Here is a 14,640-nt window from a genome sequence, read left to right as displayed (position 1 = left end):
AACCCTGACATCCGATAATCAGGTTAGAAATCTAAGAGTAATAATGGATTCAGACCTAAACTTTGACAGCCATATTAAGTCACTAACATCAGCAACTTTTTACCACCAAAACAACTTTTTGAAAATCAGAGGTATAATGTCTAAATCAGACTTAGAAAGTCTTCAAAGCCCAACCGAGTCATACCAAAGATTATTAAAATGGGACCCATTACCTCTCTGCTTGACACTCAGCATCAAGGGTTGGAACTGGGGGTTAAATCACTAAAATGATTCTGGGGCGCAGTCACCGCTGCTGCTCACTGCTCCGGTCACCTCCCATGGGGTGGAACAAGGGGATGGGTCAAATTTCACCACACCTAGTGTGTGAGTGTGTGTGACTATCATTGGGATTTTAACTTTAACAAGTCTGTGACATGTACATTAGTGGTGCACAAAATAATCGATACACATCCGAATCGCTATTTTTATTCATCCCGATTCTAAATTTATTGAACATTTTAAAAATTGTTTAAAAAAAAAAAGTAGCATATTTTCATAAGAAACTATTTTAACAAATGTTTTTAGTCCATCTCTGTGCAACCACAAGGAGCTTCACTATTGTGTAACCTGTTTGGAAAATGTTTCATTGTAATTATACCAAATTCATTGCAAAAGTCAGCAAAAGTAAGAATCGTGTTGGATCGATAATCAATTCTAAATAGACTGGCTAGGTGCCCAAAGATTCACACCCCTACTGTACAGTATTATTATTGTCATTATAAGTCTGTGACCTGCTGTGTGTAGTTGTGCGGCATGGAAAATGAGCAGGAGTGTACAAAAAAAACCCAGTTTATTATCTTTTAAAATGTTTGTACACTCGGTATGACAATGTGCTTATGCAATACTTACAGCTGAGTAGGGTGAAAATTACTTTGTACATAGAAACATAATAACCCGAAACGATGAAAATCTCCCCCAATGAGCTGACATAAACCAGTGAGGGGGTTTAGATGTGAGGGTCCACCTAGTCACCCTCCTGCATACACATTTGGAAATAATAATCATAATAACATATATACACTGTAGAACCATGAAATGACAGTCATGTTACTAAATTTTTCTGTCTATTTAAATGCTCCCAGAACTATTTCATATTATGCAATATAGGCTGTCTTGATTTGTGAGAACTGACAGGAAAAAAAAGAAAGAAATAAAAAGGCTGTTTTGTGTGTAACTGTTGTGAATAACAACAATAATATTAATAATAGGCATTAAAAAACAAAGATAAGTTAAAATCACAATGCTACACTCTTCTTCAGCGTGAGTCCAGTTAGAAGAAGAAAGAGGGCGTGGCACATCCAACATGGCGTTCCCAGTGGAAGAGATAAAAGGTGTTGATTGTGGCCAGAGTCAAAGCTGGGAAGACTTCTTGGAGTCTTCAGCTCGGACCTCCGCTGATAAAAGCAGTCGAGTTTTGCTTTTTGATCCGTCGTCGACAGTAGAAAGCATCAACATTTTCTTTGTGGAGTTTAAAAGTCAGGATAAAAGTCATCAGTCAGTGGGAATTATCTTGGCTCCTCCCCTCCATCAATCATAAATAAAGCATGACAAAATGCAAGCGCACGCTGTCAGTAGACGTCCGTGTCCTCCTTGGGCTTGTACACGGCGCCGAACCTCTGCATGTACTTTTTTATGTACTCCTTGGTCTTGTGCTTGACGTTTTCGTTACACTCAAGGTCTTCAGGGTTCTTGCAGGCCTTCAGCTCCTTGTTCATGACTCCATGAGTTAGCTGGAGACACAGAACAAAAAGAAAAAAAAAAGGTCAGCAGACAGCGCTAATTACACACGCAGTGACTTTTGGGCTTCATTCTTCAAGTCCGGCTGCTCTTTTTTCCCACCCTCAAGAATCTTGGTGTGCAGGAACCGCATCCCGCAGGCGCACAAACTAAACAATGCTGGGGCACTGAAAAAGGAAGGACAAGAGGTAGAAACGCGTGCATTTAGACGACTGCAACCTATCCCACTGGGCATCTACAAATTGTTTAGGCAGCATTTTTTTTTACAAACCCCATTCCCATATGAGTTGGGAAATATAAACGGAATACAATGATTTGCAAATCTTTTTCAACCCATATTTAGTTGAATGCACTACAAAGACAACATATTTGATGCTCAAACTCAAACTTTTTTTTTTTTTGCAAATAATTAACTTAGAATTTCATGGCTGCAACACGCGCCAAAGTAGTTGGGAAAGGGCATGTTCACCACTGTGTTACATCACCTTTTCTTTTAACAACAATCAATAAACGTTTGGGAACTGAGGAAACTAATTGTTGAAGCTTTGAAAGTGGAATTCTTTCCCATTCTTGTTTTATGTAGAGCTTCAGTCGTTTAATAGTCCGGGGTCTCCGCTGTCGTATTATACGCTTCATAATGCGCCACACATTTTCGATAGGAGACAGTTCTGGACTGCAGACGGGCCAGGAAAGTACCCACACTCTTTTTTTTACGAAGCCACGCTGTTGTAACACTTGTCTTGCTGAAATAAGCAAGGGCGTCCATAACGTTGCTTGGATGACAACATATGTTGCTCCAAAACCTGTATGGACCTTTCAGCATTAATGGTGCCTTCACAGATGTGTAAGTTACCCATGCCTTGGGCACTAATACACACCCATACCATCACAGATGCTGGCTTTTGAACATTGCGCCTACAACAATCCGAATGGTTATTTTCCTTTTTGTTCTGGAGGACACCACGTCCCCCGTTTCCAAATATAATTTGAAATGAGGACTCGTCAGATCACAGAACACCTTTCCATTTTTACAGTCCATCTTAGGTGAGCTCGGGCCCAGCCAAGCCGGCAGCGTTTCAGGATATTGTTGATAAATGGGTTTGGCTTTGCATAGTAGAGTTTTAACTTGCACTTACAGATGTAGCGACCAACTGTAGTTACTGACAGTGGTTTTATGAAGTGTTCCTGAGCCCATGTGGTGATATCCTTTACACACTGATGTCTGTTTTTGATGCAGTACAGCCTGAGGGATCAAAAGTCTGAAATATCATCGCTTACCTGCAGTGATTTCTCCAGATTCTCTGAACTTTTTAATGATTTTACGGACTGTAGATGGTAAAATCCCTAAATTCCTTGCAATAGCTCGTTGAGAAATGTTGTTCTAAAACTGTTCGACAATTTGCTTACAAAGTTTTGACCCTCACCCCATCCATGTTTGTGAATTACTTAGCATTTCATGGAAGCTGCTTTTATACCCAATCATGGCACCCAATTGTTCCCAATTAGCCTGCACACCTGTGTGATGTTTCATATAAGTGTTTGATGAGCATTCCTCAACTTTATCAGTATTTGTTGCCACCTTTCCCAACTTCTAAAGTTAATGATTATTTGCATTAAAAAAAATGTTTATCAGTTTGAGCATCAAATATGTTGTCTTTGTAGCATATTCAACTGAATATGGGTTGAAAAGGATTTGCAAATCATTGTATTCCGTTTATATTTACATCCAACAATTTCCCAACTCATATGGAAACGGGGTTAGTAGATGAGACAAATGTCATGGCTCACCAGCAAACAAACATGATGCCTAAATGACAGCAGGACACTCATTATGAAGCTTCTGCCACCTGGTGGAGGAACATGTAATTGTTCTGCTCGCTGCATCGCTGGCATAGCTAGATCACCAAAAATGTATTAATCAGCATTTTTTATGACTCATCTATTCATTTTCTGTACTACTTATGCTCATCAGGGTCACAGGTCAGCTGACTTTGGACAAGAGGCGGGTGCACACTGGACTGCTCACCTGCCAAATAGCCAATCAAACAGCACTAATAGACAAAAGCTTGCGCACTTTACATGATATAAATGATATAAGTTTGTCGGACGATAGAGCCTTTAATAGTATCGTTATATCGTAATAATACATGTTGACACATTCTGAAACACAAATTTGACAGCGACAAGCAAACGAATGTAGCATTCTTGCTGGCAGCTAACATCCCTCCACAGTGCATAGCTGCTTCTAAGTCAGTAATCCTCGTCTCCATGGCGGCAAATAAACTTTGTTTCTTATAAATATCATCCTTGGAGGACAGGGAATAGCTGAACATGCTACACTACACACCCCATGAGGATATGCTAACAGCAAGAGCGCTTCAAATGTAACCAAATGTGGGTGGATCGATACAAATATCGACAGTAATGAAACCGAGTAGTATAGTATCAGGACGTGACCGTGATGGTTAGATTGATTTTTTTTTTACTATCCAAAAAATCTAAGTTGAGGACTTTAAGATCAAAAACCAAATTATTTAAATCAGAGCCAATAGTTTGTCATAATTTAAATATTTCATTGATATTGTTACATCCCAATTTTGTTTTTGTCTGATCATAATTGTAAAAAAAAAAAGAAGTAAATATTCAATGATGTGAAAAATTTTAAGTATCACTAGTATAACCAATACTGCTCCTGTAACTACTTGGTATTGGATCGATACCCAATCTTGTATAGCCCAAAACTAATGTAAAGTATCCAAAGAAGATAATAAGTGCGTATTAAATATTAACCGAAGTGTAGTTAGAAACAGGTTTCAACAGAAAGTAACCAGATATTAACAATAAATTAGCAAATAGATACACAATAGCTTTCAGAAAATAATACAAACTGAAATTATGCAACATGTTACTGCATGTAGGCAGCCAAATTTTGAGTCTTTGTAAACCATTTTGAAATATTGCAATTATCATTTATATACCAAACACTATATTGTGATACATATTGCTATCGCAGGGGACTGCAATTTTAACTTTAGCCCGTATCCCCTATCCCTGTTAGATAACCATTCACACTTATGAACAATTTAGTGACCCCGTTAAGTAATAATTATATTTCTCATAATACTCTAATTTGCCACGGCACAAAGTCATAGACCATATGACGTTTAATGACCTCATCTATGAAGGAATTGGTATCATTTACATTTTAACCCAAACAAGTGCCAAATCGGTACCGGTGCTAAAAAGGTGCCTGAACTTAAAACATGACAAACAAGTTTTGTAAAAAAATCAAAAACAAAACACATTATTCTGATGGAATTGTTTAACAACCGAGATGAACAGACTAATAATTGAAATACTTTAATGATATAAATCCATTCATTTTTTACCGCTTGTCCCTTATGGGGTGCCGGATCCTACCTCGGCTGCATTTGGACGGAAGGCGGCGTACACCCTGGAGAAGCAATGTTATAAATTTAAAAAAGTAATTTGTTCCAAAATCTACAACAAATTGTTATAATTGTAGCAGCGATACAGAACGTGCAAAAAACAACTTGAGTTGTAATATTTGATGCTCATGATTGAATGCAACCTGGTTCGTCCTAACCGTCGTCGGTGCATAATGCGCAAGTACTGTGGCGTTGTTGTGGCTAGGCTAGCCTAGGGATGCAGCACTAAAAGCGTTATAAGGGCTGCGGTTGCCGTGTTGAATTGTAAAATAAAGTTTTAAAAAAGCGTAAAACTGAGTGCTTACTTGAACAACATCACAGCTAGGCAAAGTGTAGCTCTGACTGCATTCATTGAGCATGGAAATGAGACGACAGTAGTCAGTTTGATGCCATCTTTAAATATAAATATCAAATATTTTAGTAGAGGACTGAATTGTAACTGTCTTGTTTGTTGTTCCTGCCTCTTTATCCAGATCCTCAACAACATTGTTTGATTCCTCCCTAGTCCATGTGCCAAACCTCTACAAAGTTGGTGGAAATCTGTTTATTTATAATGTATTCCTGATAATTGTATGTGCTCATATTTACAGTTTTACTGTGTCAGGACATCTATGAAACAATAAAAAAGTGGTGGCTTGAGACCTTTTGTCTTATAAACGCTGTTGTACAAAAGAATTCCCAGAGTGTACGGGTTAATATTTTGTCTAAGGGTTGGTCTCTCTAGCAATTGCATTTACAACAACTGTCACAATATTTGGTAAAACAACATTTTGGGGGGCTCATTGTAACAAAAACAAAACCAGGCTTCACTGTGGAAGAGGGGTTAGTGTGTCTGCCTCACAATACAAAGGTCCTGAGTAGTCCTGGGTTCAATCCCGGGCCCGGGATTTTTGTGTGTGGAGTTTGCATGTCCTCCCCTTTAATGCGTGGGTTCCCTCCGGGTAATCCGGCTTCCTCCCACTTCCAAAGACATGCACCTGGGGATAGGTTGATTGGCAACACTAAATTGGCCCTAGTGTGTAAATGTGAGTGTGTATGCTGTCTGTTTATCTGTGTTGGCCCTGCGATGAGGCGGCGACTTGTCCAGGGTGTACCCCGCCTTCCGCCCGATTGTAGCTGAGATAGGCACCAGCCACCGAAACCCCAAAGGGAGTAAGCGGTAGAAAATGGATGGATGGATTAATCGGCATTATATTGCATGTAAACTCTCCGATATAAGCTCTGATACAGGCGGTCCTGCTGAGTGTTTACTTGTACAAAGTTGGACAGCCAGTTACCATTTAAATGTCCTCCAATAATCACTCAGGGATGGTCTTTTCATCTATTTCAGTCAAGTCAAGCTAAGCACACAAGCTAGACTTTTGTAATATGGCCCCATTTATACTGCACACTGAATGCCATTTTTACCCTTAAGCAGGGGTGGTAAGAGTAGCCAAAAACTGTACTCAAGTAAGAGTACTGTTACTTTAGAGATTTATTACTCAAGTAAAAGTAAGGAGTAGTCACCCAAATATTTACTTGAGTAAAAGTAAAAAGTATGTTGTGAAAAAACTACTCAAGTACTGAGTAACTGATGAGTAACCTGATTACGGCAACAAATAATGGACAAAAATATAAAAATAGCAATGAGCAAATTCAGAGCCAGGAATATCTCTTAAGCAACTATATATAATATATATATATTAAATAATACATTAAAATAAAAAAAAAGGCACATTTAGCCACAAGAACTTAACAGCACCATAGGCTCAGTAGGCATTCATTGATTGATTGACTGAAACTTGTATTAGTAAATTGCACAGTACAGTACATATTCCGTACAATTGACCACTAAATGGTAACACCCCAATAAGTTTTTCAACGTCAATCAATTATTTAATAAATGACCAAGTCGAGGTGATCTACCTCATGTATACATACACACACGTATCATATACATACACACACATATCATATATTAATATGTCCAGGGTGTACCCCGCCTTCCGCCCGATTGTAGCTGAGATAGGTGCCAGCGCCCGCCGCGACCTCAAAAGGGAATGGGAATAAGCGGTAGGAAATGGATGGAGATATATATATATATATATATATATGTGAGTGTGAATGTTGTCTATCTGTGTTGGCCCTGCGATGAGGTGGCGACTTGTCCAGGGTGTACCCTGCCTTCCGCCCGATTGTAGCTGAGATAGGCGCCAGCGCCCCCCGCGACCCCGAAAGGGAATAAGCGGTAGAAAATGGATGGATGGATATACACACACACAGTGAGAGTAAAAATTGTTTGATCCCTTGCTGATTTTGTTGGTTTGCCCACTAATAAAGACATGATCATTCTATATTTTTAATGGTAGATGTATTTAAACATGGTGAGATAAAATATCAAAAAGAAAATCCAGAAAATAACTTTAAGGAATATATTTTAATTGATTTGTATTTCATTGAGGGAAAATGTATTTTATCCCCTAGTGTGTATTAGGATTTCTGGCTTTCACAGAGCAGTTAGACACTCCCAATCAACTTTGGAATTGAGGACTGAATTGAAGACATCTGTTCTAACTATCCATCCATCCATTTCCTACCGCTTATTCCCTTTTGGGGTCGCGGGGGGCGCTGGCGCCTATCTCAGCTGCAATCGGGCGGAAGGCGGGGTACACCCTGGACAAGTCGCCACCTCATCGCAGGGCCAACACAGATAGACAGACAACATTCACACAATAGGGCCAGTGCATGCCTTATGTGGGCCTACCGAGGATGTCGTGGTGGTTTGTGCAGCCCTTTGAGACACTAGTGATTTAGGGCTATATAAGTAAACATTGATTGATTGATTGATGTCTTTGGAAGTGGGAGGAAGCCGGAGTACCCGGAGGGAACCCACGCATTCTCGGGGAGAACATGCAAACTCCACACAGAAAGATCCCGAGCCTGGATTTGAACCCAGGACTGCAGGAACTTCATATTGTGAGGCAGACGCACTAACCCCTCTGCCACCGTGAAGCCCCCTGTTCTAACTAATATCCTGTATAAAAGACACCTGATCAGAGACTCAGACAGATTCCAAGCTCTCCAACATGGGTAAGACAAAAGAACTCTCTCAGGACCTCAGAGACAGGATTGTTGACCTGCACAAATCTGGAATGGGCTACAAAAACATTAGCAAGATACTGGGAATCAAAGTAACAAAGATTCGTGCAACTGTTGGAAAATTTAAAAAGTATAACATAACCATCAACAGACCTCGATCTGGTGCTCCACAGAAGATTTCACCTCATGGGGTTGCAATGATCATGAGAACTGTGAGAAATCGTCCTGTAACCACTCAGCAGGAGTTAGTGAATGACCTCAAGGCAGCTGGGACCACAGTCACCAGGAAAACATTTGGCAACACTTTGCGACAGAATGGGTTAAAATCCTGCAGTGCCCGAAAGGTACCCCTGCTTAAGAAGGCACATGTGGAGGCCCGCCTAAAGTATGCCAATGATCACCTCAAAGATGCACAAAGTGTTTGGGAGAAGGTTCTATGGTCAGACGAGACCAAAATGTAACTATTTGGCCTAAACTCTACACGTCGTGTGTGGAGAAAGAAAAATGCTGCCTATGACACAAAAAACTCTGTGCCCACCATCAAGCATGGAGGTGGAAGCATTATGTTTTGGGGGTGTTTCTCTGCCAAGGCCACAGGGCTACTACACCGCATCAGTGGGAAGATGGATGGAGCCATGTACCGTGCAGTCTTGAGGGACAACCTCCTCCCCTCTGCCAGGAAGCTGAAAATGGGCCGTGGTTGGGTCTTCCAACATGACAACGATCCAAAGCATACAGCAAAGGCAACAAAGGAGTGGCTCAAGAAGAACCACATTAAGGTCATGGAGTGGCCCAGCCAGTCTCCGGACATCCATCCTATTGAAAATCTATGGAGGGAGCTGAAGGTCCGAGTTGCCAAGCGACAGCCCACCAACCTGAATGATAGAGAGAAGATCTGCAGAGTAGAGTAGGCAAAAATTCCCCCTGATATGTGTGCTAACCTTGTGGTTAACTACCACAAACGTCTAACCGCTGTGCTTGCAAACAAAGGCTTTGCCACCAAGTATTAACTGCTTTTGTCTAGAAGGATCAAATACTTATTTCCCTCAATGAAATACAAATGAATAAAATATATTCTTGAAAGTTATTTTCTTGATTTTCGTTTTGATATTCTGTCTCTCCATGTTAGAATACATCTACCATTAAAAGTATAGAATGATCATGTCTTTATTAGTGGGCAAACCAATAAAATCAGCAAGGGATCAAATACTTTTTACTCTCACTGTGTATATATATATATATATATATATATATACATACACACACAGTATATATATATACAGTATATAATTTATATTTATTTATTTTGCCGTTTTTGTTTGCATGTTAAAGGTGTTTTAATGAATATATATGCATGTTTAACACATAGATTCTTATCTTTCATGAAGACAAGTATATAAGTTGGTGTATTACCTGATTGTGATGACTTGCATTGATTGGAAACAGTAGTACTGAAAACGTCCACGTTTTCAAATGGAGGAGAAAAAAAGTTCTTCCTTCTGTCTAATACCACATGAAAGTCGGTTTTTGGCATCTTATTTGACCAGCTTCTATATTTGTTTTTATACACTTAACAATAAATACATTGGCGGCAAACTCCGTAGCTTGCTCGCTTGTTTGCGCTGGCTTTCGGAGACTCTTATTTTGTTAGCACAGGCGTGATGGAGCGGCACTTTTATTGTGAAGACAGGAACTGTGCAATCAGTGTTTAGGCTTTTGAGGGGAAGTATGGTTGAAATAAAAAGTGTCTTTTTTCCTTTACACTTTTGATTGATTGATTGAAACTTTTATTAGTAGATTGCACAGTACATATTTCGAACAATCGACGACTAAATAGTAACACCCCAATAAGTTTTTCAACTTTTTTAAGTGGGATTCGACGTGTGACGGTCACATGACCGCTTGGCTCTGTTTGATTGGTCCAACATTACCAGTGACTACATGTGATTGGTGAAACGCAGGCATGCGTAGATCCTACTTTGAAAAACTAAAACAAACATTAATAGATCGATAAAAAAAAAAAAGTAGCGAGTAACGAGCTGAATGTACATGAATGGAGCGGAGTAAAAGTAGCGTTTCTTCTCTATAAATATACTCAAGTAAAAGTAAAAGTATGTTGCATAAAAACTACTCTTAGAAGTACAATTTATCCCAAAAGTTACTCAAGTAGATGTAACGGAGTAAATGTAGCGCGTTACTACCCACCTCTGCCCTTAAGTGACACAGATCAGATTTTTTTGCCAGTTTAAACCTTTAAAGGCCTACTGAAACCCACTACTACCGACTACGCAGTCTTATTGTTAATATTTCATCATTGATATATAAACTTTGCAACACATGCCAATACGGCCGGTTTAGTTGACTGAATTACAATTTTAAATTTCCCACGGAGTTTCTTGTTGAAAACGTTGCGGAATGATGACGCGTGCGCATGACGTCTCGAGTTTGAGTGGACATAGCGCAGCACCACTAGCGGCTAATAGTCGTCTTTTTTCATCGCGCAATTACACAGTATTTTGGACATCTGTGTTGCTGAATCTTTTGCACTTTGTTAAATTAATAATGGAGAAGTCAAAGTAGAAAGATGGAGGTGGGAAGCTTTAGCCTTTAGCCACACAAACACACGGTGATTCCTTGTTTAAAATTCCCGGAGGTGAAGCTTTACTATGGATCAGAGCGGTCAAGCGAACATGGTTCCCGGCCACTCGAAAACCGGCAGGTTTCGGTGAGAAAATTGTGGTAAAAAGTCGTCTCTTACCGGAGATCAGCGGAGCTTCTGTCGTGCTGCTGCTGCCGTGACTAATTCCCTCAGAGACTGGCGTCAAGACACCCGTGGACACACCCCTCCGTCTATCAGGTAGTATTTTAACTCACTAAAACACTAGCAACAAAATAAAAAGATAAGGGATTTCCCAGAATCATCCTAGTAAATGTGTCTAAAAACATCTGAATCGCTCACAATGCAGTCGCCTTTTTTTTTAACTTTATTTTATTTTTAATTTTTTCTAGTCCTTCGCTATCAATATCTTCAGCCACAAATCTTTCATCCTCGCTCAAATTAATGGGGAAATTGTCGTTTCCTCGGTCCGAATAGCTCTTTTGGTTGGAGGCTCCCATTATAAACAATGTGAGGATGTGAGGAGCCCTCACACGGGTAACGTCATCGTCTGTGACTTCCGGTAAAGGCGAGGCTTTTTTATTAGCCACCAAAAATATGGCAATATCGCGAAATTATCAAGTATGACACATAGAATGGACCTGCTATCCATGTTTAAATAAGAAAATCTCATTTCAGTAGGCCTTTAAAAGTGCTTTAAATCTAATATTTTCGCATCAGATTCAGGCCACATCAGGAAGTAGTCCAAATCTTCATGGAATCTGATATTTTCACATGTGACTTCAGTTTAAACGCAATGCAACTTTTTCATCAGCTTTGGGTGAGCTACGTGTACGCATCATTCAACTTACTGTGTCATGACCTTAACTTCATTAATTATTGTGACCACTACATGTTGCCAAAACAAATCAACACTCCACTTCAAAAGCGTAAAACCTGTCATAAGATTAGTGTTTTTCATACCCACCATTGTTCTTAGTAATGTCACTTGCTTAAGCCCTTTCCAATATTCCACATAAAGCTGGGTGATGGAACAACATCCATAGAAACACAGTCCATTTCAATAAAAACTGCGTCCAAAAAATGCTATTTTTTTATATTCTTCGTCTGAAAAAGTTTCGAAGCAAGGTTGGTTGCATGAGGCACTCGCTCTCAAGTAACCGCGCAACGCAGGAAGTGATCATTGATCAGTGTTAGTGACACGCTAACAGCCAGTTAGCTAACAACATTAACTATTAAGTTTGGATGCGCCGTCTTGTTGTCTCATGGTTGACTCATTGCCAGGAGTGAGAATATAAAGTAAAAATGAGTGCTGCACGGAGCAAAAAAAATTGGTCGCTAAAACAGGTAAAGTCACTTTGACAGAGTGGCCAATCCCTCCTCCCCAAAAAAGACCCAAGTCAGATTACCACCGTAATCCCCCTAAATTGATTACTAAGGGGAATATAAAGGTTACATTTCAAATAAAAAGTTTACATTTAATACATTTTTCTCCAAGTGCTTTTTTTTTGATAGGTCATAAAAAATATTAATAACTATCAATATCGAACGGTATACGAAGCTAATATTGCGATACAGTTTTCACCCACATGGCCCAGCCCTAATTCCCAACTACAAAATACAAGTATGGACTATGATTCTTGCTGATATTGTACCGGATTAATCTCGGTATCGGATTCAATGGTCTAGGCTTCAATATTGGTATTGGAAGTAAAAATAGTTGTACCGGAACAATTCTTAGTAAAGTTCACCCAATTAATTTTAAATATCTGTTTGTCACCTTGATATGTGATGCCAAATGATAATAATCAAGTGAAGGGGTATTTGTTTAATATCATGAATCTACAGTTACATTGGTATATTACATACGTTTGGCAGTAATAGGCAGCCCTCTAAGAGCATGTGTAAACAAGAGTAAAAAAAGAGTTTGATACCTCTGATCTAAATGCCCCATCTGTATACCAAACCCCAGTCTTTTTCAGTATGTCTTGAGGACGAAGATAAGTTTTCACCGCTAAATATGTCATGAATTTTGTAGCATGCCACGCACACGCATGTGTTCAGAGCAAGTCATTTTAACAACACGCGTTGTTGGTTAAAGACATTAACTTGTCACATATCACTTTGGCCTACATTCCTGCCTATTCAGAATTTTGTACATTCTAATGGTGCAATTTGTTGTTTGTCTAACACAATATGGGTGAGTCAGTAGGACTGCAGGAGGCATCAAGGAGCAAGATATGCAATAAAAAGACATTCCTTACTGCTCTTCATCATTTTCAATTATTCAGAGTACCGTATTTCCTTGAATTGCCGCCGGGGTGCTAATTAATTTAAAACCTCTTCTCACTCCTGCGCTTACCAAAGGCATGCGGTAAAAGTAAGCATGCGCTAATTATTTTAAAACCTCTTCTCACTCCAGCACTTACCAAATGTATGCAGTAAAAATTTTAGTCTGATGTAAGCTTGGACCTTAAATCCTACTGAATAGCTCTTAATCTTCTTCCCTTTATGCGATTTCAAATTACCGGTATTGAAATCATCCTCCTCCATTTTGAAAATGATGACAGGGGAAGTGTCACTCGTGACGTCACGAGTGTGACCAGGCGGTAATACTAAGCATGCGCTAATTTTTTGGGGAAGCGAGTTTGACCCGGCAGTAATTGAAGGCAGGAACATACTATATCCCCTGCAGCAATTCAAGGAAATACGGTATGTTGTTTCTACATGGAAATGCTTACGATTACCTTTGTAGGAATTTTAGGCAGTGAAGACAATGTTGTTTTGTAATATTACCTTTCTTGCAAGGTGCTTGAAGTCTTCTGTGTTGCAGATGCGGCCAAGTTTACAGTCCGGCTTGCGGTAGGGATTCAAACATTGCACTATAAACTGGGACATCTGTGCAACACAAATATGATAGAATATAAGATCAACATGGATGCAGAAGAACCTTCATGGCAGGAGGCATACTCACATCTTTGCGGAATGTCTCTTTACTCTTTTTAGCCAATTCACTGGAAGTGTCTGCTTCAGCTGTTTTGGTTGAGAACTGCAAAAAAAACCCCACAATAATAGATTTTTAACATTGTTATTCCATTAAAAGTTGGTCAAAAACCTAAAAACAAGTACTAAAAACAAAAACTTTCCAAAACAAGTATCGGTAATTGAATGGTGGTACGTCACTGATTCATGAGCTTAAAGTAACTCACAATAAATGCAGGTAAACACTTTGCTCTTGGACATAATGATCACTTTACAAGTTTCTTCTATATCAACGACGAAATATTGCTTGTACTTACAGCCGAAAAAATACCAGTTTTTACCTCATTGTGATGTTCGTGAATGAGTCAAGTCTTTTAAACATCTTTTTTAGGTGAACAATGACCGCCAAATCCCAGATTATTGTATTCATATATTCACTAAGATGCTGTAGGTAAAGCATTTGTACGTACGTGTGCACAACACAGAAAACATTTAGTATAGCTGTATGTAGAATTAAAAGTATGGCACGGATTTTTTATTTATTTATTTTTTATTTAGCTTTTATTTAACCAGGTAAAATCCCATTGAGATCAAAGATCTCTTTTCCAAGGGAGACCTGCCCAAGAGGGCAGCATCAAGGTTACATTAAAAACAGTAAATACATAAAACATCACATTTACAACATTAAAACTTGCTCATATGACACATGTGCATACAGACAAGGTAGACTGCAATCCT

The 14,640-nt window shown here is 39.2% G+C and overlaps 1 protein-coding gene across 3 annotated transcripts in view; it reads right to left on the bottom strand.

Moving 5' to 3' along the window:
• Positions 1–812: 812 nt before the first annotated feature.
• The window catches only part of setd2 (SET domain containing 2, histone lysine methyltransferase), a 56,429-nt gene continuing 42,601 nt past the window's right edge, over positions 813–14,640 (bottom strand). For all 3 annotated transcript variants that reach the window (XM_061915768.1, XM_061915767.1, XM_061915769.1), the window contains 3 exons: positions 13,895–13,969; positions 13,717–13,818; positions 813–1,769 (listed from right to left, as the gene is read on the bottom strand). In XM_061915768.1, coding sequence (XP_061771752.1) covers positions 1,608–1,769; positions 13,717–13,818; positions 13,895–13,969 — 339 coding nt within the window. In that variant the 3' untranslated portion in view covers positions 813–1,607. The remainder of the gene's footprint in view (positions 1,770–13,716; positions 13,819–13,894; positions 13,970–14,640) is intronic.

This window comes from Nerophis ophidion, linkage group LG11, assembly GCF_033978795.1.
Source record: "Nerophis ophidion isolate RoL-2023_Sa linkage group LG11, RoL_Noph_v1.0, whole genome shotgun sequence".
In the NCBI taxonomy this organism is placed as follows: Eukaryota; Metazoa; Chordata; class Actinopteri; order Syngnathiformes; family Syngnathidae; genus Nerophis; species Nerophis ophidion.
Note: the sequence above shows the minus strand (reverse complement) of the source record. Positions and strands in the feature narration are given on the sequence as shown.